Here is a 25452-nt window from a genome sequence, read left to right on the forward strand (position 1 = left end):
ATAGTATAATAATAATAGTAATGTCAGCTGTTGATCACCCACCATGCTGAGTACCTTGCTAGGTCTTTACTTGATTCTCATAACTTCCCTCCACAAGGCATGATTCCCAGCATTTTTCCAGGCTGGAAGAGGGGGCTGGGATTCCACTCGACAGAATGGCCTCCTCAGTCAGGACAGCACTGAACGGATTCCCCTGCGTGAAAATTTCCTAGCCACACAGCCCCTCAACCGCTGTCACTGACTCAGCAACCGACGGTTTGTAAGCAGGTTGGAGTGGAGGCCAGGACAGTGATCTGTGGATCCGAAAACATGATTCATTGAGATCAGCCTCTCCCCTACTCTCCACCCCTGTGAGTGCAAGTTCGTGTGCCCGATGCACAGGGCGGCCAAACAGACTGAAACGTTGGAGTTTGGAGCAGAGAAAGGTTGATTGCAGGGCCAGGCAAAGATAGATGGCTTAGGCCCCAAAACACTGCCAGCTCAGCTTTTGGCAAAGAGTTTTTAAAAAGTCAGGTGATGGAGGAGTTCACAGGGTATGTGATCAGCTCATGCACAAGTTTCTGATTGGCTGATGGTGAGGTGTCACAAGGGTTAACATTAGATTCCAGGAGGCCTGGGGCTGCACTCATCTGGTCATCATGTAGTTAACATCTTCTTTTTGTTGGAGGGAGGGAGGAGTTTTAGAAACTTGCATCCGAGAGGAGCTAAGGCTGAGGAGATGGAGAAATCCTGGTCGGTTATACCCTTGCATAGATTCCTGTCTCTCTTTACAGCAGAGAAAAGATGCACTTGGGTCATATAGATACTATGTATATTACAGATGAAGTTCTGTATCAGGATTTTGAGCTGAATTCTTCTCTTCAGGGAGCCCCACCTTGCCTAGGAAAATCATGCCAGACCCCCCCATGGCTGAAAGGCAGCCAGGTCGGTTTCTCTGATGACAGTTTAACTTTGTGGGTTTTCGTGGGGTTTGTCCTGAACACCTCCCCAGAGCTTTCAAGCAAGCAACCTGGAACCCAGGTGAGCAGGACCCCAAATAGATCCCAGCCTGGGGCGAGCTGTCTAGCCTATCTGGGTTTCTTTAAGTCCCCGCCCCTTCTTCCCCAGCAGTCCTGTAAGTGGTGCTAGGCAGGAGGCTGTGGTGTTCGTGCCTGGTCCCTCACATGTACAGCACCAGGCTCCTGGCCAAGGGAAACAGGCAGGAACTGCCACCTCTGACAGTCTAAATTAGAAGCCATCGCCCCAGAGCCCCACGGGTGGGAAAATCTTCAGGACAATAAACAGGCGTATAAATAATATATAGAACATATATACCCAGAGGCCCAAAGGCAGAAAGCCTTCAAGATAATACATATTCATATTAAAAAAAAATGCATGCTTTTCTATCCTGTAACTTCTTCTGGAAGTTATGCTCAGACATGCCCAGAAATGTATGTGCAAGGATGCTTATCGCTTTCAGGCAGAACTACTAAAGTGGGACGTTCCTGGTGGCCCCATGGCTGGGACTCTGTGCTCCCAATGCAGGGAGCTTGGGTTTGATCCCTAGTCAGGGAACTAGATCCCATATGCTGCAACTAAAGACTCGGTGCAGCCAAATAAATAAATTTTTAAAAAAGGAAAAGAACTACTAAGGGAAAGAGGCCAAGCTTAAAGGACTGTATTCTACACGATTCTGTTTATATGGCATTCTGTGGGGCTACCTGGGTGGCTCAGAGGTCAACAAACGGCCTGCAAGGCAGGAGATCGGGGTTTGATTCCCGGGTCTGGAAGATCCCCTGGAGAAGGAAATGACAACCCATTCCAGTATTCTTGCCTGGGAAATATGGACAGAGGAGCCTGGCAGGCTATGGGATTGCAAAGGGTCAGACAAGACCGAGCGCACATTCACACACGCACTGTAGGGATAGAGGACACGTCAGTGGTTGCCAAGTTAGAAGCAGAAGGAAGAGCACGATCTGCCCGGGTGGTGGGGACAATTTCATCCCGGTGGTGACCGAGGGCCTGTGTACCTTCAAAAGCCTGCATGCACCAGGTGATCCACTGTGTGGAAATTGTACCTCCGAAAACCCGACATAAAGAAATGCGAATGGCACTGATATATTTTAAATGGATAACCAGCAAGGACCTGCTGTACAGCACAGGGAACTCTGATCAATGTTATGTGGCAGCCTGGATGTGACAGGAGTTTTGGGGAGAGTGGGTATATAGGGCTGAGTCCTTCACTGTCCACTTGAAGCTATCACAACATAGTTAACTGGCTATAATCCAATAAAAAGTAAAAAGGTTTTCTTAAAAAAAAAAAAGAAATGCAAGAGGTAAGACATTTATTGCAGCAATGTTTAGAGGAAATACCTTTAAATGCCCCATTGTAGAGAATGATCAAACAAATCATACCACCTCTGTATAATGGAGGGATGCACAGCTACTAAATGGTAGAAAGAGAGGTTTATGGACCAAAATGAGATGATCTCCAAGAGTTACAATTATGTGGAAAACAGTGGGTATGGTGTTTATCATCTATGTAAAAAAGATATAGATTGATATAAGCTTGTATGTTGGAGAAGGCAATGGCACCCCGCTCCAGCACTCTTGCCTGGAAAATCCTATGGACGGAGGAGCCTGGTGGGCTACAGTCCATGGGGTCGCTAAGAGTCGGACACGACTGAGTGACTTCTCTTTGACTTTTCACTTTCATGCATTGGAGAAGGAAATGGCAACCCACTCCAGTGTTCTTGCCTGGAGAATCCCAGGGATGGGGGAGCCTGGTGGGCTGCCGTCTACGGGGTCGCACAGAGTCGGACACGACTGAAGCGACTTAGCAGCAGCAGCGGCAAGCTTGTATGTGCATAAGATATCTCTAGAAAAATGCAAAGATCTGATAACTGGATTTTATCTGAAAAAACTGAAAGTAGCTGAGTGGTGAGAAAATCTAACCTTTACACTCATAGATATTGCTTACATTAATTTTTATTTATTTATTTTTGTTGAAGTGTAGTTGATTTGCAGTGTCATGTTGGTTTCAGGTGTACAGCAAAGTGATTCTGTTTTGGGTATGTGTATATATATGAAACTGTTAGTCTCTCAGTCTTGTCCGACTCTCTGAGATCCCGTGGACTGTAGCTCGCCAGGCTTCTTGTCCATGAAATTCTCTAGCAAGAATACTAGAGTGGGTAGTCACTCCCTTCTCCAGGGGATCTTCCCAACTAGGGATTGAACCCTGATTTCCCGAATTGCAGGCAGATTTTTTACTGTCTGAGCCATCAGGGAAGCCCATATAGATTCTTTTTTGAGATTCTTTTCCATTTTTAGATTTTTTTTCCATCATGGGTTATTATGAGATACTGAATATAGTTCCCTGTGCTATACTGTAGGGCCTTGTTGTTTATCTTCTATTTATAGTAGTGTATATCTGTTACTGCCAAATGCCTAATTTATCTTTCTCCCCACCTTCTTTCCTCTTTGATAACTATAAGTTTGTTTTCTATGAGTCTATTTCTATTTTGTAAATAATTTCATCTGTGTCATATTTTAGATTCTACATATAAGGGATATCATATGATATTTTCCATCCTAAAGGAAATCAGTCCTGAATATTCATTGGAAGGACTGATGCTGAAGCTGAAACTCCAATACTTTGGCCACCTGATGCAAAGAGCTGACTCATTGGAAAAGACCCTGATGCTGGGAATGATTGCGGGCAGGAGAAGGGGATGACAGAGGATGAGATGGTTGGATAGCATCACTGACTCAATGGACATGGGTTTGGGTGAATTCCGGGAGTTGGTGATGGACAGGGAGGCCTGGCGTGCTATGGTTCACGGGGTCGAAAAGAGTCGGACACGACTCAGTGACTGAACTGAACTGATCTGATATTTGTCTTTCTCTGACTCACTTCACTTGGTCTGATCATCTCTAGGTCCGTCCATGTTGCTGCAAATGGTATTATTTCATTCTTTTTAATGGCTGAGTAATATTCCATTGTATATAGTATAATGTATATATATATATACATGTTTTTAGATACGTGATCACATTGATACTATTGCCATTAACATTTAGTGCTTTATAAATACCCTGAGGCTTTCTGGACTATTTCTTGGAATTCTTCAATACAAAAACACTTCCTGGGTGGGATGTCCCATCTCTAACGATCCTGCAAGCACTCTAGGTCCAGAGGGGGCCCAAAGCCCACCCTATAAGATGGGAATCTCAAGCTTTCTTACAGTCTCACTGTGGAAATGAAACAAATGAGTTTATGTAAAGCCCTATGTATACAGAGGTGCTTAATACATTTCTCTCTGCCTTAATCATCTAGTACCCACTGCATTTTTCAGTCCAGGTTTTAGGTGACTGGGGAGAAAATTCATGTTAACCATCACACTCCACTAACAAGGGCCATTTGAGGGTTGACTGTATCGTCTTTCTCGTTTCAAAAGACGGAAGAATACAATCAGTAGAATAGGGTTACGTGTGTGTGTGCTAAGTCGCTTCAGTCGTGTCCAACTCTCTGCAACCTCATGGACTGCAGCCGGCCAGGCTCCTCTGTCCATGGAATTTCCCAGGCAAGAATACTGGAGAGGGTTGCCATGCCCTCCTCCAGGGGATCTTCCCGACCCAAGGATTGAACCCACATCTCTTACATCTCCTGAATTGTCAGGGGGGTCCTTTACCACTGGGACCACCTGGGAAGCCCTCAAAAGGGAGAGGGGACCCCACAAATCAAGCACCCCTCTTGTCGAATATCTTGAGACTTTATTGCCACTCCCACCAACCAAGGAGGGGAGGAAGTTTCTTGATGGAATGAAAGTATTGGTATAGAATGGAAGGTTGAATGCTTTTTCTGGAGTAACAAAACCCTCAACCTAGACTCCCATTCATCCATTTAGTCCTGTGTCAGGTGCTGGGAGTTAACGGCGAAGCCAAACAGACGTGGCAGAGCCCCGCCAATGAGCTCACATCCCTCACCTTCCTTCTTAAGTTCAGGTTTGTTGAAGTATAATTTACATACAGTAAAAACCATCCCTTTTTTTGTTGCTCAGTTGCTCCGTTGTGTCTGACTCTTTGTGACCCCATGGACTGCAGTGACCCCAGGCTGTCCTGCACTATCTCCCAGAGTCTGCTCAAACTCATGTCCATTGAATCGGTGATGCCATCCAACCGTCTCATCCTCTGTTGTCCCTTTCTCCTCCTGCCTTCAATCTTTCCCAGCATCAGGGTCTTTTTCCAGTGAGTCAGGTTTTCACATCAGGTGGCCAAAGTATTGGAGCTTCACCCTTTTTAGTGGATGGTCCTATGAGTTTTGACAGATAGTTGCATAACCCCATCACCATCAAGATACAGGACAGTGCTGCCATCATTCCCAAATTTTCTCCTTCCCCTCCGGTCAATCTCCCTCTCACCGCCAGCCCCATCGATCTGTCTTCTGTCCATGCAATCATACAGGATGTGAGTCTAGCTGCTTCCACTGAGCTTAATCCATCTGAGATTCATTCCTGCTCTTGTGTGTGCCAAGAGCTCATTCTGATTTTTTACCCCTGAGTGGTATCCCATGATGTGCATGGACCACTCTGGTGCCATCCTGGGGACAGAGAGAGAAGGGAAACAACTAGCCTTGACCACCTTGACCCTGAGTTGATTGGAGGTACTGGAGTGGACCACATTCTCCCATAGGCAGAGTTAAGTGTGGAAAGGCAGATTTGATTATTTACTGAAAATATACAAATGCCATTTCTTGCACCTCCAACTCTTGTCGACTGAAAAACTCATTCATGTTGTTGGTTGTTTTGTTTGGGTTTCCATTGGGCTGCTATGGTCCCAGCAGGGGGTAAGTGAGCCGGTGCAGGGTGGGGACGGCCAGGGGGCCGCCCAGGAGGGCACCACTCCCAGGCTTTATGACAACAGCACCGAGTCATAGAGGCCCTGCCCATCCCTAAGAGAAGCCCCTTCCCCTTCCTGTGGTGCCTTGGCCTCCCCAGGGTAGACTTTTGCCCTAGCGGGGCTGATGGGGGAAGATGGAGTTTCTTGGAACGACTCAGACCGCCACTTACTGTGGTCCCAAGAAACCCTGTGGCGGGAGCGCGCTGCCCTCGGTGGCGTCCGGCCCGACCGTCCAGGAGTGCTACCAGCCCTACTACTTGCCAGGGTACCGCTACCTCAACGCTTGGAGACCCAGCCTCTTCTACAAGGTGGCCAATGCCCAGACCTGCCTGGACGAGGGGGCCACCTGCCGCAGCGCCCTGCGGCCGCCCACCATCCTGCCGGCCGTCCGCTCCGCCCTCTTCTGTCGCTACAGCCCCCAGGACTGGGACCAGTCCAACCGGCTGCAGTTATGTGGGGCTGAGGCGTCACGGCTCTGGGCCGGCCGGATGACGGGCGACTCCATGCGGCTCATGCAGGACAAGGATCAGCTGACGCGCCAGATGCAGGAGGGGACCTGCCGGAACCTGGGCCAGAGGCTGTCGGACATCGGCTTCTGGAAGTCGGAGCTGAACTACGAGCTGGAGAGGCTTCTGAACGAGAACCACAGCTTGGATGCCATTAAGAGGCGGCTGGAGTGTGCGGCTGAGGAGCTGGGGTGTCCATTGCAAGTGAGCATGCGGCAGGGAGGGGGTCCTGGGGGTGACTGGGATGTCAGCCCTGCAGTACAGTCCCACACACCTCCCTTGAGTGAAGGTCAAGTTGACAGGCATCTTGAAGCTCAGTTTGAGCTGCATCATCATCTATCAGTTCAATTTAGTCGCTCAGTCATGTCCAACTCTTTGTGACCCCATGGACTGTGGTACCCCAGACCTCCCTGTCCATCACCAACTCCCGGTATTTACTCAAACTCATGTCCATCAAGTCGGTGATGCCATCCAACCATTTCATCCTCTGTTGTCCCCTTCTCCTTCTGCCTTCAATCTTTCCCAGCATCAGGGTCTTTTCCAATGAGTCAGTTCTTCACATCAGGTGGCCAAAGTATGGGAGTTTCAGCTTCAACATCAGTCCTTTCAATGAACATTCAGGACTGATTTCCCTTAGGATGGACTGGCTGGATCTCCTCGCTGTCCAAGGGTCTCTCAAGAATCTTCTCTAGCACCACAGTTCAAAAACATCAATTCTTCGGTGCTCAGCTTTCTTTATAGTCCAACTCTCACATCCATACATGACTACTGGAAAAACCATAGCTTATGGACTAGATGGAACTTTGTTGGCAAAGGAATGTTTCTGCTTTTTAATATGCTGTCTAGGTTGGTCATAGCTTTTCTTCCAAGGAGCAAGCGTCTTTTAATTTCATGGCTGCAATCACCATCTGCAGTGATTTTGGAGCCCCCCAAAATAAAGTCTCTCACTGTTTCCACTGTTTCCCCATCTATTTGCCATGAAGTCATGGGACCAGATGCTGTGATCTTAGTTTTCTGAATGTTGAGTTTTAAGCCAACTTTTTCACTCTCCTCTTTCATTTTCATCAAGAGGCTTTTTAGTTCTTCTTTGCTTTCTGTCCTAAGCGTGGTGTCATCTGCATATCTGAGGTTATTGATATTTCTCCCGGCAATCTTGATTCCAGCTTGTGCTTCATCCAGCTCAGCGTTTCTCATGATAAGTTTCTCATGATAAGTTAACTCTGCATATAAGTTAAATAAACAGGGTGACAATATACAGCTTTGATGTACTCCTTTCCCGATTTGGAACCAGTCTGTTGTTCCATGTCCAGTTCTAACTGTTGCTTCCTGACCTGCATACAGGTTTCTCAGGAGGCAGGTCAGGTGGTCTGGTATTCCCATCTCCTTAAGATTTTCCCACAGTTTGTTGTGATCCACACAGTCAAAGGCTTTAGCATAGTCAATAAAGCAGAAATAGATGTTTTTCTGGAACTCTCTTGCTTTTTCAATGATCCAATGGATGTTGGCAATTTGATCTCTGGTTCCTCTGCCTTTTCTAAAACCAGCTTGAACATCTGGAAGTTCGAAGCCTAGCTTGGAGAATTTTGAGCATTACTTTAACTAGCATGTGAGATGAGTGCAATTGTGTGGTAGTTTGAGCATTCTTTGGCATTGCCTTTCTTAGGGATCAGAATGAAAACTGACCTTTTCCAGTCCTGTGGCCACTGCTGAGTTTTCCAAATTTGCTGGCACATTAAGTGCAGCAGTTTCACAGCATCATCTTTTGAAATAGGATTTGAAATAGCTCAACTGGAATTCCATCACCTCCACTAGCTTTGTTCATAGTGATGTTTCCTAAGGCCTACTTGACTTTGCATTCCAGAATGTCTGGCTCTAGGTGAGTGATCACACCATCATGATTATCTGGGTCATGAAGATATTTTTTGTACAGTTCTGTGTTTTCTTGCCACCTCTTCTTAATATCTTCTGCTTCTGTTAGGTCCATACCATTTCTGTCTTTTATTGTGCCCATCTTTGCATGACATGTTCCCTTGGTATATCTAATTTTCTTGAAGAGATCTCTAGTTTTTCCCATTCTATTGTTTTCCTCTATTTCTTTGCATTGATCGCTGAGGAAGGCTTATCTCTCCTTGCTATTCTTTGGAACTCTGCATTCAAATGGTTATATCTTTCCTTTTCTCCTTTGCCTTTTGCTTCTCTTCTTTTCACAGCTATTTGTAAGTCCTTCTCAGACAACCATTTTGCCTTTTTTCATTTCTTTTTCTTGGGGATGGTCTTGATCCCTGCCTCCTGTACAACGTCACGAACCTCCGTTCATAGTTCTTCAGGTACTCTGTCTATTAGATCTAATCTCTTGAATCTATTTCTCACTTCCACTGTATAATCATAAGGGATTTGATTTAGGTCATACCTGAATGGTCTAGTGGTTTTCCCTACTTTCTTCAATTTCAGTCTGAATTTGGCAATAAGGAGTTCATGATCTGAGCCACAGTCAGCTCCCGGTCTTGTTTTTGCTGACTGCATAGAGCTTCTCCATCTTTGGCTGCAAAGAATATAATCAATCTGATTTTAGTATTGACCATCTGGTGATGTCCATGTGTAGAGTCTTCTCTTGTGTTGTTAGAAGAGAGTGTTTGCTATGACCAGTACATTCTGTTGGTAAACTCTATTAGCCTTTGCCCTGCTTCATTCTGTACTCCAAGGCCAAATTTGCTTGCTATTCCAGGTATTTTTTGACTTCCTAGTTTTGCATTCCAGTCCCCTATAATGAAAAGGACATCGTTTTGGGGTGTTAGTTCTAGAAGGTCTTGTAGGTTTTCATAGGTCTTTTCAGCTTCTTCAGCATTACTGTTTGGGGCATAGACTTGGATTACTCTGATATTGAATGGTTTGCCTTGGAAATGAACAGAGATCATTCTGTCATTTTTGAGACCACATCTAAGTACTGCATTTCAGACTCTTTTGTTGACTATGATGGCTCCTCCATTTCTTCTAAGGGATTCTTGCCCACAGTAGTAGATATAATGGTCATCTGAGTTAAATTCACCCATTCTAGTCCATTTTAGTTCGCTGATTTTACTCCTCTGATTCCTATCATCATCTATAGTCAGCTTTAAGTTAAATATATATGTATGTATATATATATATATATATTTACATGTGTGTGTGTGTGTGCTTAGTTGCTCAGTCATGTCCAACTCTTTGCAACCCCATGGACGGTAGCCTGCCAGGCTCCTCTGTCCATGGGATTCTTCAGGCAAGAATACTGGAGTGGGTTACCACGCCCTCCTCCAAGGGATCTTCCCAACCCAGGGATCGAACCCAGGTCTCCCACATTGCAGGCAGATTCTTCACTGTCTGAGCCACGAGAGAAGCCTATGAGCACTGGAGTGGGAAGCCAATCCCTTCTCCAGGGGATCTTCCTGACCCAGGAATTGAACTGGGGTCTCCTGCATTGCAGGTGGATTCTTAACTACTAAGCTATGAGAGAAGCCCATTTATACATATGCATATATACATAATATATATTGTTGTGCATATATATTATGTATGCATACATATATTATGTATATATACATGCATATTATATACATATAAGTTATATATAACTTAGTCAGTTGACAATAATCCCAGTGCAATCAGGGTTCCTCAAACTGAATGGAATTTCCTTTCTCCTGAGGTTACAGCAGAATCACAGGTGCTTCATAAAGACATCACAAGCACACATGTATGTATATGTACGTGATGGTTTTTAGAAGACGTGTTTCAATTAACTGCTTTATTTTTCTCCGTAGCCCTTGAGACCCTGCTAATATACTAGATAATTTACATTTTTTTCTTATTTACTGTTTTGCTCCATGCACTAGAATATAGGCTCCTCGAGGGCAGGGATTTCTGTCCCCTTTTCCAGCAAAGACTGCTGTTCAGCTGCGAGGGACCAGTATGTCTATGAAAAGTGAAATGAAAGTGTTATGTCCCACTCTTTGCAACCCCATGGACTGCAGCACGTCAGGCTTCCCTGTCCTTCACCATCTCCTGGAGTTTAGCCCATTTGCTAGAACTCTTATAGGCTTCCTGGCTGCAGAGGAGTCTGAGTAACTGAGAATTTGTCCCTGGGTCCTGGCCCAGACATTTTGGGTGGAGGGACTGGCATTATCCGCCTTGGGCTGTGGAAGATTATTGTGGCCACACGAGACAGTGTCCTGCTGCTTCCTGGAGCACGTGGGGACGCAGACATCCTGCCTGCCGACCTCCTACATCTGCATCTGCTCTTTGTCAGGCATGGGGACACCTGAGGGGCTCTGCCTCCAGATCCCTTGGAGACATGGAACAGGTTCTGACCACTATGGGGTGGTGGGGGTCCCAGCTGTTTCCCTACACCCCCAGGTTGCCCACCTGGAAGGACAGTGGGCAAGGACTGCCACTCAGAGATCCAGGGTAGCATCCGAAATCCAGAGCTCCCCCCACTGCCTCCAACCCTCCTCACTCATCGAGCCTGTCTGGAAAGCCCAGCTCTGCCTCATTATGTATGGCCCCCTGTGACAGCCAGATGGAGGCACAGGGACCAGAGACATATTACTTCTATGCACTTGTTTCCAAGTCCAAGCTGACCACCTTGTTCCAGGTGCTTCTCAGTGAACCGTGATGACAGCCTCCTTCCTGGCCTCCTGACTTCTGCTCCCTTCAACCCATTTTCCAGACAGTAGCCAGAGGGATGGTTTTAAACATTAAACTAGATCTCTGCTCCTGCCCACTAAAACCCCACAATGGTTTCCTCACGCATTGGAGGGGTTAACATCCGAGTTTCTTGTCACAGCCCCAGTGCTTCCTGTCTGCTGCGCCTCCTACCCCAGTGTCTTTGCACCAGCTGTTCCTGCTTCCTGGCACAGTATCCCCATTCATTTCTGCTGCTTCTCATAATTCAGTCATGATCTGCCACCTCCTTAGGGAAGTCCTCCCTAACCACCCGGTCATTCCTTCACCACCCACTCACAGTCCCTTATTTTCATCCCAGCCCACATCACAGTCAGAAACAACTGAGATTCCTTTCTCTGTTCACGTGTGTTTATGTTCTTGCTTTTCTATTCAAACTCCACATGAGCAAGGGCTGTCTGTTTAGTTCACGCAGTGCCCCCAGTACCTTGATGGATGGTGACACAGAGAAGAGGGGGCCGTCAATTCTCCTGAAATCAAGGGCTCCTCCCCCTCCTTCCTGAGTTCCCAGATGTTTTTGCATCCCGATGCCAGATGTCCTGCTATGCTCCCTGACCCCTTCTCCTCCCATGCTCTTTGTGACACCACAAGCCCATGGCCCGTGACCATTCTTTCTCAGTCTGCTGCTGCAGGAGCTGCTCTGAGCATCTGCTCCCCTGACTGCTATTCCACTCTGCTCATGTCACATCTTTCATGGCTCGTAAGGGCCATGTGGCAGGGTTGCCTGGGTCTCACTTGGCCTCAGCCACTTTCCAAAGCTCTCCCCCCATTTAGAGATCTCCAAAGAGGGGTTTTCACATATCGTATTCATCGGTGATACTTACAGACAGTATTTTAAGTGCTTTATACTTGTCGAGCTGACTTAACCAGCATGACCTACTTGAGGTGTGCACTAATTTTACACCTGTGTACCATCTCAGCATCCCACAGCCCCCATCTCCCTTAGCATCTCGAAGCCCCCCCCTGATGGAGAAGGGGAGGCAGAAGCCCAGTCAAACACACAGTAATGGGGCCCCATGAAACATCCAGGTTTCCCAGGAATGAAACACATCATGGCAAAGGTATAAGCGAGTCACTTCCACTCAGGGTCTACAAACAGCCGCAGGGAGAACACACGATTTCTCATCACTCCATGCAGGTGGCCCTGGAGTGTCTGTACCAGCGAGAGAAAAGGATCGGGATTGATTTGGTCCATGACAACGTGGAGAAAAATCTTATCCGGGTAAAGTGCCCCCTGGGTCTGGCCAACTCCCTAAGGGAAGTGGAAGATCAGCTGGTCAGAGAGGTTTCTGAGCTGCCAGTCAAGAGTAGAAGCCACATGAGTCCCCCCCTCCCCGACCCAGCCCCCCCCACGCCATGCAAAGTTAGGACTCAGAAAGTGGGGCAGGGGTTAGGTTGCAATTTAGAAATAGTGAGAGATGAGGTCATTTGACCTGTTCATCTCCACAGTGGGCATTATGATAGTGTGCGCTGTGGTGTCACTTCAGTCATGTCCCATTCTTTGGGACCCAGTAGCCCACCAGGCTCCTCTGTCCATGGGATTCTCCGGGCAAGAATATTGGAGAGGGTTGCCATGCCCTCCTCCAGGGGATCTTCCTGACCCAGGGTCAAACCTGAGTCTCTTGCATCTCCTGCATTGGCAGGTGGGTTCTTTGCCACTAGCTCCACCTATCATGATAGTAAAGTAAAGTACAAAGTAAAGTAAAGTTGCTCAGTCGTGTCCGACTCTTTGCGACCCCATGGACTATAGCCTACCAGGCTCCTCTGTCCATGGGATTTTTCCAGGCAAGAGTACTGGAGTGGGTTGCCATTTCCTTCTCTAGGGGATCTTCCTGACCCAGGGATCGAACCTGGGTCTCCAGCATTGCAGACAGACGCTTTACTGTCTGAGCCAATAGCCAGTGTTTATTGAACACCTATTGCATGTCACACACTGTCACATATCGTTTCATACGCATTATTTAATTCAATGATAAGATGTTCTATGCATGGACCCGTGGCACATAGTAGGTGCTGCATCTTCTTTTATTCTGGAGGTATGTAAAGGAAAGGACAGGAGGGACATAGAACGTACAGCTTCCACAATCGACTGTCAGTTGCCCGGCCAGGGGATCATGCGGGTTGAGGCTGGAAATGGACTCCACCCTGACATTTCACCTCATGGGATGGAGAGTGGGCAGTGAGAGGTGAGGGGTGGGGCGCTGGCCTGGGAGACAGGGTGCTGAGTTTCTGAGCTCTTTCTGACATCTTTCATTGCAGGAAGTAGATATGATAAAATGTTGCCAAGAACAGATGAGAAAACTAGCTCAAAGGATTGATATCCAGATGCGGTAAGAGCTGTTTTCTCCTCCTCCTCTTGGAGTTTGTTTGGGGTATCCCAGGTTTCTAGGGGGCAAGACGGAAGGGTCCCCCATCTCCACGTGGTTCTTTTGATCAGTGGTGTGTTGGTAAGAGTTTAACAATCAGCTCTCCCCAGGAAAAGAGAGAAATCCTGATTTGTCACGTTTGTCAATTTCAGGGATGTAAATACTACCCCCATGGCTGATCTCAGTCTACCAATAGGATGCTACTGATTGATTTTCATGAGTCAGCACATCACTGGTGGTTCTTGTTGGCAGTGTGAGTCCTTTGGCAAAAGAAATTAGGTTCCCTGAGGGTCCTCTTAGCCTGTGGCTTCCCCGTGTGAGTCGTGAACTTTGGGATACATCCAAGAGTGAGTGGCATTGGCCATCAAGGTGAGGGGGCCTGGGAATCTCCAGAAGGGAGCTGATGGACGTCTTGAGCCATCATTCCTTTGAGTCTTCAAAGGAATCAGCTTTTTTTTTGTTGGAAGATTATGCACCTGGTGTCATGACAAGCCAGGAACCACCCCACCCCGAACCCCCCCAGCCCCCCTATAATTGAAGGGGAGGCTTGAGTTTTACAGGACTTGTGAGATTCATAGCTGAGCCCTTGGCACTCAGATCGCCTGGAGGTAGCAGCCTGGTTCTTGAGCTGGGCACTTGCAGGGCAGGCTGTTCTACTGGTTTCTCCATTCTTCATTTAGATGGGCTGGCAACCTTACCAGGACTGCCCCTTCCTGCTGTGTAGGGCAAGTGGGCAGCCTGTATGGGATGCTAAAGGGTCTGGGAGCTTATACTCAGGCTCTGGGAGCTTGGTACCCTGGTCCGCTGTATCCCCAGAAACAGCAGTCACCCCCACCTGATAAACACAGCAGCTCCCTGACCCCACTGAGGCTGTAAAAAGGGTGGCAGGGTTGGAGAGAATTGTCCAGGATAAAATGTCATCCAGGGCAATGTCGAAAAGCTACCTGCAGATCTAAGGGTGCAGTCAGGGACAGAGGAGCTGGGAAGACTCAGGGAGACCTCAGAGGTGGAGAAATGTCAAAATGAGATGCAAATACAGTGGTGACTGAGGTGGCAGTTGAATGGATGAAAGGAGAGTTGAATACCATATTTGTGCTTCTGTCCTGATTTCTGGCAGTTCATCTACTGCTTGGACTAAATTTGCTTAATATTTGTCTATAAATTAACTAACTTTTAAAAAAGGCTTCAGCAGTTGTATTTAGAACAGGAAAGTTTTAACAAAGAGAATTCTCTGGGCAGCAAATGTCTTTATTGGATTTTTCTTACCTTTATGTTTGTTGATGTTGTTGTTGAGTCGCTATGTTGTATCCGACTCTTATGAGATCCCATTGGACTGTAGCCCACCAGGCTCCTCTGTCCATGGAATTTCCCAGGTAAGAATTCTGGAGTGGGTTGCCATTTCTTTCTCCAGGGGATCTTCCTGACCCAGGGATTGAACCCGAGTCTCATACATCTCTTGCATTGGCAGGCAGATACTTTACTACAGAGTCACCTGGGAAGCCCTGCCCTTATGTTTATGATTGCCTATTTTTTTTTTTTTCCCAGCAAAGGAGCATGCTTTTGCATTTGTGGTTGTCTTGGGGCTGTGACAAAATTCTGTGTCGGAGTGACAGGAGGCCTGTAGTTTGGGAAATGGGACAGTTTGAGCCGAAAAAGTGAACAAAATCCAAGACTTGAAACTGGGGAACTGGACCCTGGAAGAGAAATCTTGAAACTGGAGTGAGCAGAGGGCTGCTTGTGCAGGAAAACTAGAATGACCAGCGTGGTCTCCTTGACTGGGAGACATAGGATGAGAGAGACAGAGCGAGAGCTGGTGTCAGAGGGAGAGAGAGACAGAAAGAGAAAGACATGAAGCTGTAAACAGAGAGAGATGACGAGCAGAGAGACAGAGGGCCAGAGAGGGACATAGACATGCTGGACAAACAGAAAAATCAAGACTGAGAGAGCTGGAAAAGACAGACACGGAGAAAGAGCAAAAGAGAACAGGAGAGGCTGGGAGGGAAGCCGTCGAGGCAGTGCAAGTCTGGGGGAGATGAGAGCAGGTGGACGGGACTCTGCTATTTGCCAGGATCAGAGGTCTGCTCACCCTGGAGAGAGTGACCTTGGGCAGCGGCTGACCTTGTGTGTCAGAGGATGCCTGTCATCTCGGAGGGTGGTGGCTCGAGTGGCCAGGGCAGCCCGGCTAACCAAGAACTGGCCGCAGCCTCATCAGAGGGTCAGAACTCAGTATGCCCTGACCCCGTGGGAAGGCTCTATCACTGACCCACCTGGGGCCACCCTGGCCCTGAGCAGGTGCTGGGCTGTGGACTCAAGGTTTTCTAAACGAGGCCTGAGGCCTGCATCTGGGCAGGGTTGAGTCCTCACCTTGCCAGATGCCCCAGCAAAGCAGAAAAGGCTTTCCTGACTGGGCAGGAGCCAAGTTCAGGCTTTTCCCGGTGGGACAACGGTAGGACAAGCTTTGGCACTGGCCAGAATCTCCTACTGGGGGTGACGGGCTGCCCCCTCCTTCCCTGGGCCTCATTAGCTGGGGTTAGGAGCTGGACCGACTAACCCGTGAGTCTGAGGCCCCAGGTCCTCCTCTGATGCTCTGGTATGCGTCTCTCCTACATTCTGGTCTTTTTTTTTGTTTTTGTTTTTTTAATCTTTTGGCCTTGCCACGTGGCATGAAAGTGAAAGGGGCTTCTCTCGTGATGCAGATGGTAAAGAATCTGCCCATAATGCAGGAGACCTGGGTTCGATCCCTGGGTCGGGAAGATCCCCTGGAGAAGGGAATGGCTACCAACTCCAGTATTTTTGCCTGGCGAATTCCATGGACAGAGGAGCCTGGTGGGCTATAGTCCATGGGGTCACAAAGGTGCATGTGGGATCTTATTTCCCAGACTGGGGATCGGAACCCATGCCTTCTGCAGTGCAAGTATGGGTTTTAACCACTGGACCACCAAAGAAGTATCCCATTCTGGTCTGTCTTCACATTCTGGTTCATAGGGTAGGATGGAGCCCCATTTCTCCATGGCTTTGCCAATTCCAATGGCCCCAAGGGCCCCAGTAGGGCTCTTCCTGCCCCAACATGACTCTCGGTGCATCCTGATGGGGGGAGACCCAGCGTGAGGATTTAATTTATTTGCTCCTGACCTGTTTTTGAAGCCTTAGGTCAGCAAACTACAGTCGGAAGGCCAGAACTGGCCCACCATCTGTTTTTGTCAATAAAGTTTTATTGGAACCCAGCCATGACCATTCATTTACAGATTAGCTATGACTGTTTTCCTACATAGTTGAGCAGTTAGTTGCAACAGAGACCACATGACCCGCAAAACCTAAAATATATAGTATTTGACCCTTTACAATAAATGTTTACTCTCTCCTGTTCTAAGTGACAACAGGTCTGTTTGGACTGGGGGGATGGGAGGGAGAGTGGGAGGAGGCCCTGGGTGTGTGGTGGGGCCTTAAGGTGGGAAGAGGGCTGGAAGTTACTGGGGGTGGACAGAACATCCTCCTGGGGTCCAGAGACTCGGTTTCCAGCAGTGGCTCTGCACTGATCTCCCCTGTGACCCTGGGTGAGGGACTCTGGGTGGAAGCACAATCTAGGGACACGTCCTTGCCTCCTAGTGATAACCGAGATGCTCAGCATGCCCTGGAGAGGGACCTCGAGGACAAAAACTCGGCCGAGTTCATTGATGAGAAGTGCCTTAACCTACGGAACACGTCAGACTGCATCAGCTTCTTCCACGGGGTGGAGAAAATTGATGGCATGTAAGTACCGGGCTCTCAGTCCCCACCTGGCTGTGCCCGAGGGGAGCCACGAGGGGGCTTTGGGTCCACTCCTGCCAAGGAATGGAAAAGGGGCATCAGGCCCCAGTCAAGTGTGGAGCCGTGGGCTGAATGGGTCGTGGGTTGAATTCAGTTGCATGCCACAGAATCCGATTCTGGCTAAGCTATGATGGAATTTACTGGAAGGCTGTCAGGGAGCCTGAGGCTCCAGGGGAAGGCTGTAGGGGGAGGTTCTGGAAGCCTGAATGAGCTAATCGGCTTTGGTGTTGGAGCACCACTGTCTTGCCCACTTCACCAAGACCCAAGTTCCAGGAAGGGAGCACAGCTGATTGGCTTGTGAGGGTCCCACAGCCGCTGCTCTTGGGGTACCTGGGTTGGCAGGTGCATTGAACAAATTACAAGACAAGATGGCTTTAACCAGGAGGAGGAGGAACAAAAGCTTGGTTGGGAGAGCCGATTGATGCCTGCCCACTCTGGTTAAGTGTGAGTTCTGGGACTTCCAGGGCCTAAAATTCCATACTTTCAATGCAGGGGGTGAGGGTTCAGTCCCTGGATGGGGAACTAAGATCCCACATGCCTCACTGTGTAGCCAAAAATAATATAAAAAGCTTAAAAAAAAGAGTGGATTCTGGAGCCAGGTTGCCTGGTTTCAGATCCAGGCTTCAATTAACCCTCAGGACAAAGGACTTAATCTCTCCGGGCTCCATTTCCCCGCCTCTACCACTGGAATAAAAATAACATCCACCTCCCAGAGTTTCTGTGAGAGTGGAAACGTGGGCGTCTGAGGCACCGAGCACAGATCCTTGCGTCGGGAATGATGATGGCTAACATTTATTGAGCGCTTGCTGTGTGACCTGATTTTCTTGTCACAACAACCATAAAATAGGTGCCTCCTGTCTGCCTGGACTGCTGTGGGCATGTCCCAGCATCACGGAATTGCTTGAAAATGAAAGCGAGCTTTCCCCATTGGTAGTTTGAGGCCTGGGATAACGACGGATGGAGAGATATGCTCTGGGTACACGCAGAGGATGGGGTCTCGGATTTCCTTCAAGAAAAAAACCCTCTAGCACATAGAATTGTGCTTTTCACATAGTCAGTGTGCAATAAATGTCTGTTGACTGAGAAAATGAATGAAAGGGAGGAGGGAGGGAGGGGAGAGAAGGAAGGGACCCTTGGCTCATGCTGGGGTCGCTTTCTGGATTGTATTAAACATGCGGCTATTGAAAGAACCCTTTGGGGTTTCCTGCAATGACAACTTCCAGGGGCCCTTCTCCTTGTCTGGGCAAATTTGACTTCCCCACGGCGGTGGCAAGGTGAACAAGGCCTTGAGGGGGGCCCAGTCCCCTCAGCCACAGCTGCCTATTTGGACAGGGAATCTGGAAGGTTCCCTTCCCAAGTAAATGTCTTCCTGGAAGCTGGGAGGCCAGGCTGGTTGGTGGAGACTGATTTCCATGCCCACGAGGGGTCTGCTATTTCAAGGAGTCTGCTATTCCAGTGACTCCAGCTGGAAGGCCAGAGCTGCCATTTGGGATGACTAACTGCTCCCTAGATGTGCTAACTCGAGGCTTTGTATATGGTTTTTTTTTTTTTTTTGCCACACCTGGCTGCACGTGGGATCCTAGTTCCCCAACCAGGGATCAAACCCAGGCCCCCCTGCATTGGTAGCATGGAGTCTTAACCACTGGACCACCAGGGAAGTCCCAGTGGGGTTTCTTAAGGCGAGGCCATGTCTCGGTAGGTCACAGCACGTTTGGAGTTTGCATTGCCGTAACTCTGTTCATGGAATTTCTCATCACCTTGGATGATGTGGATGAAGATGCTAGCCGTTGCCTTTTACCCGCTGTTTGCTATAGGCTGGGCACTATGCTGAGCCCCTCCAGAGCATTTCGTGAAAAATAAACATTTATCAAGTGCTTTCTATTGTCAGGTGCCATGATAGGGGGTCTCACATTTAGTCAGTCAGCAGCCTCCAGGGAAGGCACCATTTTTATCCCCATTTCACAATGAGGAACCTGAGACTCAGAGACGTATAGTGACTGGTCCAAGCTCACACAGCAAGTGACAGAGCCTCAGTCTGAGTCACGTGGGACACTGGGACCCTGTTTTACCACCGTGCCTTCCTGCCTTCCCAGCAAAGCCTGCTGTGTCCTCCTGTTTTTAGAGGACACAGGCTCCAGAAAGCATGTCCCCCCCTCCTGAGGCACGCCACCCGTGAGGAGACAGGCTGCCGCGGCAAACCTCCCCAGGGAGAGTGTGAATAAGTGGGCTATTTTCCCTGCGGAGCTCAGCTGTCTGCTCCTGGGGAGGGGGGCTTTGCAGCTGCTGCCCTTGACTTTGATAGCATCCCACTGAACAGCAGCAGGTACCCTCAGAGTCCATCTGTGGGTGGTTCTTTGCTCTCTTTGGTGCCTCCTCCTTCCTCGATTGATGGTGAGTAGCTGTGTGACCTTGGGGAAGACACTTCACCTCTCTGAGCCTCAAGTCAGTGTTGGATGAAAGCTCTGGATCAGACTCAGTGGCCTCTCACATCTCTAGAAGCCGAGACCTCTCCAGAAGTTTGATTTTAACTCCTGCAAAAGCCAGACAAAACAAGCACATGTTGTATGCTTTTTAAAATATTTCTAGTCACCATGCAGTCTAAGTGCTTTAAAATGTCCTGAAAGAGCCTTCTATTTCAGATGATTGAATCTCTTTTTTCCTGCTGTCTGAGAATAAAAATCTGCTTTATTTTAAGAACTGGAGACTTCCCGGCTAGAAAAGACCTCAAAAATGTATCTAATCTGGTTTACCTGGGGACTGAAGTCAGCTCAAAGGAACATGTGTATGTGTCTCTCTTTCTCAAAGGCTTCCCGGAGGAGAAAACTCTTATTGCACGGATTTACATACTCAACCGGGAAGAACTTTCTCTTCCCTAAACTGAATCCCTTATGTGTCACCGCCTCCAAGAAGCCTTCCCAGCCTGCCTTTTCTAATGTAGCCTGAGCTCTCTTCATCCTTCCAGATCCATTCTCTAGCTGCCCTGGTGTGAGTCCGATAGAGGAGTTTGCCCTCTACAAACTGCCTTTCCTGGGTGTTTGCCATCTGGTTCCCAGCAGGGTTCAGCCAATAAGAGGGTCACCAGAAGGAGATGAAGGAGAAGGATGTTGAGGATTTATTCTCCATGGCTTCCTCTCTTTTCCTTTCACAGCTGGGGTGGTGACAACTTTGTGCACTCGCTAATCTATGAGCCCCTCCGTGTTCTCTGAGTATAAATTCCATCTATTTCCTTTTATGACCTAGACTGACACATAATGACCCACTCTACTTGTCTCTCTTCCTCATTCTGCTTCTAAATTCCTTCCCAGAACGTAACACCAGGTGTAAACATCTTATTAATTTATTGTCTATCTCCCTCCCCTGGAAATTCATCACCATGAGGACGAGGATGTCACCTGCTCTATCCCAGGTGACTGGAAAAAGTCTTGGCGTGTGGTAGGTGTTCAGAGAACATTTGCTGAGTGAATAAGTCAGTGCAAGTAGTGTGGCCACAGGCTCATCCCTGAATGGAAGGGGCCCTGCAGCCAGCAACATGCCTGATGTCCCCTTCTTGAATCTATGTTTTTGGTGGAGAAGGAGGGAAGGTTAAAGAAAAGAACCCATCCAGGGGATCTCTCCCCTCTTGCAATTCACCAAGTGCCCTTTGAGGAAGCCAGCCAGGCTGCAGTTGCTTTATCTGTAAATGAAGGGTTTGGATCAGCTCAGTGGCTCAGCTAGGGGTCATTGTTCCTCCTCCTCCAAGGAACATTTGGTAGTTAGTGTCTAGAGACATTTTGGCACCCCAATCCAGTACTCTTGCCTGGAAAATCCCATGGACAGAGGAGCCTGGTAGGCTGCAGTCTGTGGGGTCCTGAAGAGTCAGACACGACTGAGCGACTTCACTTTCACTTTTTACTTTCATGTATTGGAGAAGGAAATGGCAACCCACTCCAGTGTTCTTGCCTGGAGAATCCCAGGGATGGGGGAGCCTGGTGGGCTGCCGACTATGGGTTGCACAGAGTCGGACACGACTGACGCGACTTAGCAGCAGCAGCAGCAGAGACATTTTTGACTGTAACAGGGAGAGAAGCATTACTCCCGGCATCTATCTAGTGGTTAGAGGCCAGGGATGCTATTAAACATCCTACAGAAGACAGCCCATCATCCCCACCCCAACAAAGAATTGCCTGCATGTGTACTAAGTCGCTGTGTCCAACTCTGTATGACCCTATGAACCGTAGCCTGCCAGGCTCCTGGGTCCATGGGATTCTTCAGGCAAAGATACTGGATTGGATTGCCATGCCCTCCTCCAGGGGATCTTCCCGACTCAGGGATTGAATCCGAGTCTCTTACGTCTACCTGCACTGGCAGGTGGGTTCTTTACCACTAGCGCCACGAGGGAAGCCCCAACAGAGAATTATCCTGACCCGAACGTCAGAAGCGCCAAGGCTGAGAAACCCCGGATGCAGAGATCTCCAAGCCTGCCGCAGATCCCCCATCCTCCTCGCCTGGTAAATTCTCTCTCCTGCCTCTCCTAGGATCTCCGTACCAGAGACGTGGGCCAAGTTCAGTAACGACAACATCCGGCACTCGCAGAACATGAGGGCCAATTCCATCCGGCTGCGGGAGGAGGCGCAGAACCTCTTCGATGTGTTGGCAGACCAGCTGTGGAGGCAGTTCACCAACACCAACCTGGCCTTCAACGCTCGCATCGCGGAGGAGACTGACGTGAAAAACAAGCTGCAGACGCAGTTGGCTAAGGTAAGCGAGATGCCCGGGAGGACCGTCGTCCACGCTGCCAGGACCTCACCACGTGCCTCCCCTCCCCCACTCCTGGATCTCCGCGGCTTCTGGTTGCTGCTGCAATGGTCCACGGTTTATGAGCCTGTTCACCCAAAAGGGGGTGGAGGCTGTGAGCTTCCTGAGGAGACTCCAGCATCCTGTGGGTAACTCTTCCTTGCTCACTAGATGATGGAGCTTGGCCTAGCTGGCATAGCAGCACCCAAAGAGGCTGCTGATGGCCCCCAGGGTCCTTCAGTCTACCTGAGGGCGACGTGGCTGAGCGTGACCAGTGAGAATGGTTGTCAATGCCAGACCCCCAGGAAACAGGTCTGAGCTAATCTTAAGATCTTAAGAAATGTCACATCAACATCTTAAGAAATGTAACCTCTTGACCTTCAAAGGCTTCAAGGGCACCCCCGTGGAGGGGTGGGGTGCTTTTTGAATTGGAGGAGCCACAAGGATAGCTTAATCCTGCCAGAATCCTCTGCTATTTCCTCACCGACAAGCCCCTTTCCTTACTGCTGCATCTGAACCATCATGCTGTTTCCCAACCCTGGGGGAAGCTCTGCTGCATGGAATCTATCCTCTCTGCTAAATTTAGAGCACCTACTGGGTACCAGATGCTGGGCTAGGGACTGGAATGAGAAGAGGAGCCACACGAACAGTCTCCTGGTACCCATCTTCAGGGGGCTTATGGTAGCTGTGGTGGGAAGCAGTGGTGGCTGCCAAATTTATACACAGTAAGGACTTAGGGATGACAATCTGGTTCGGGTGCGGGGGAGGCAGGGGACTAGCATTGAACCTGAACTTGCAAACACTACCCCTTTTTATTGTATATATGTTTGGTGAGGTTTAGTGGGCTGCAGCCAGGGTTTAATGGATATTATGGGGGCACTCTAAGGCCACCCACATAGGCCACCCTTTGGCGTGGAGTATGGAGTGCTATGCTTAGTCACTAAGTCATGTCTGACACTTTGTGACCCCATGGACTGTAGCCTGCCAGGCTCCTCTGTCCATGGAATTCTCCAGGCAAGAATACTCGAGTGGGTTGTCATGCCCTCCTCCAGGGGATCAAACCCAGGACTCCTGAATTGCAAGTGGATTCTTTACTGTCTGAGCCACCAGGGAAAGCCCAAGCATTCTGGACTGGATAGTCTATCCCTTCTCCAGGGGATCTTCCTGACCCAGGAATTGAACCAGGTTCTCCTGCCTTGCAGGCAGAGTCTTTACCAACTGAGCTACCAGGAAAGCCCAGTGTTAGTCGCTCAGTCGTGGGGTCACAAAGAGTCGCTCAGTGTTAGCCGACTCTTTGTGACCTCATGGACTGCAGCCCGCCAGGCTCCTCTATCCATGGGATTCTCCAGACAAGAATACTGGAGTGGGTAGCCATTCCCTTCTCCAGGGAATCTTCCTGACCCAGGAATTGAACCCAGGTCTCTGGCATTGGAGGCAGATTCTTTAGTTTGAGCCACCAGGGAAGCCCATAAAACAGAAGTTCCTCTAAATAATTGCAAGGTTGTAATAAGTGTTAGTGAGAGAAGAAGCAAGGAGATTTGCCAGAGATCTCCTGGGGTCCTTACTTCAGGTAGATCAGACAGGCAGTTGTCGCAGTTACATCAAGAGCAGGTGGATAGGGAGTTAGGCAGCCGAAGGACTGGGGTGGGGGCGAGTGTTCTCAAGATGATGCAGGTGGGATGAGTTTGGAGGGAGGGGAAGACACAGGAGGTCATGCGGATTCTTTCTTTCCTCCCTTCCTTTCTTCCTTCTTCCTTCCTTCCTTGAAAAATCAGTCTATTATTGTGATAAAATATACATAACAAAGTATTTGCCATTGTCTTAGTTGCTTTGCACTGCTATAACAAAAATACCATAGCCTGGGTGACTTATAAACAACAGAAATTTGTATCTCAGCCTTCTGAGGACTGAGAAGTCCAGGATCGAGGCCCCAGAAGGCATGGTGTTTGGTGGGAACTCGTTTCTTGGTTCTTGGATACTGTCCTCTGCCTGTGTCCTCACATGGCAGAGAGGTGTGGAGCTCCCTGACCTCTTTCAGAAGGGCCCTACTCCCATTCATCAGGCTGCTGCTGCTGCTAAGTTACTTCAATTGTGTCCGACTCTTAGCGATCCCATGGACTGCAGCCTACCAGGCTCCTCCGTCCATGGGATTTTCCAGGCAAGAGTACTGGAGTGGGTATTCATGAGGCTACTGCTGACCTAATCACCTCCCACAGACTACTCCACTTCCCAATACTGTCACAATGAGGGTTAGGTGTCAACATCTGAATCTGGGGGGACACAGACATTCGGTTCATAGCAACCATTATTAAGTGTATAGTTCCATCAAGTCCGGCTTTCCTGGTGGCTCAGATGGTAAAGAATCTGCCTGCCATGCAGGAGACCCAGGTTCAATCCCTGGGTCAGGAAGATTCCCTGGAGGAGGGCATGACAACCCATTCCAGTATTCTTGCCTGGATAATCCCTATGGACAGAGAAACCCGGTGGGCTACAGTCCATAGGGTTGCAGAGTCAGACACGACTCAGCGACTAATGCTTTCCGTCATGTTATGTATCTTCACATGATGCAAACATCACCACTATCCATCTCTAGAACATTTGTCATCTTCCCAAAGTATAAAGAACCCTGTGTTTAAACTCTGTGTCCATTAAACCATGACTCCCCATCCCCCTCCCTCTCCCCTGGTGACCACCAATTCCACTTTCTGTCTCTATGAATTGACTAGGTACTTTAGCTAAGTAGAATCATATGGTATTTGTCCTTTTGTATCTGGCTTATTTCACTTAGCACAATGTCTTTAAGGTTCATCTGTGCTGTAGATTGCATCAGAGTATCCTTCATAAAGCTGAATGATATTACATGGATGTATATACGATTCATCCCTCGATGGATGCTTGAATGGCTTCTACTTTTGGGCCGTTTGTGCAAGTGATTTCTTTAATTTGGTGTTTCCTGTAGCGGATCAAATACAGTTCATCATCAGGTTTTACCACATGAGTCTGAGGCCTGGAGGTGACTTGGGATTAAGTTGGGTCACAGCGGCTGGTTTCTCACCTGTGAAACTGGGGGTCAGGATTCCTGTCTGATGCCGACAGTGTGAGGATTAGTGAGTTGATCTTTATGGATCCCTTAGAATGTGCTTGGTACACAGTAAACTCTCAATAGAGGTGTTTATTAATCTATTTAATTAATAAAATCAATACATTATTGATAAAGAAAAAGGGATCTTTTGGGTGAGGGTAGGGAGCAAACATTTCCCCTTTCCGTGTATCTCCAGGGAAGTTTTCAAGGATTACTAACAGCCTCATCACTGCTGATCAGTTTTTGCCACCAAGTGGATTTTTATTAATCATCATTATTTAATTACCAGTTCCTTTGCAAACAAGCCAGTACTCATTCTTGCCTGGAA

At 48.4% G+C, this 25452-nt stretch overlaps 1 protein-coding gene across 1 annotated transcript in view; it reads left to right on the forward strand.

Moving 5' to 3' along the window:
• Positions 1-6011: 6011 nt before the first annotated feature.
• Positions 6012-25452, forward strand: part of TEKT5 (tektin 5) — a 49893-nt gene continuing 30452 nt past the window's right edge. The window contains exons 1-5 of the mRNA XM_005889263.2: positions 6012-6587; positions 12235-12318; positions 13356-13426; positions 17069-17212; positions 21784-22006. Of these exons, the coding sequence (XP_005889325.1) occupies positions 6012-6587; positions 12235-12318; positions 13356-13426; positions 17069-17212; positions 21784-22006 (1098 nt within the window). The remainder of the gene's footprint in view (positions 6588-12234; positions 12319-13355; positions 13427-17068; positions 17213-21783; positions 22007-25452) is intronic.

This window comes from Bos mutus, chromosome 25 (genome assembly GCF_027580195.1).
Source record: "Bos mutus isolate GX-2022 chromosome 25, NWIPB_WYAK_1.1, whole genome shotgun sequence".
Classification (NCBI taxonomy): Eukaryota; Metazoa; Chordata; class Mammalia; order Artiodactyla; family Bovidae; genus Bos; species Bos mutus.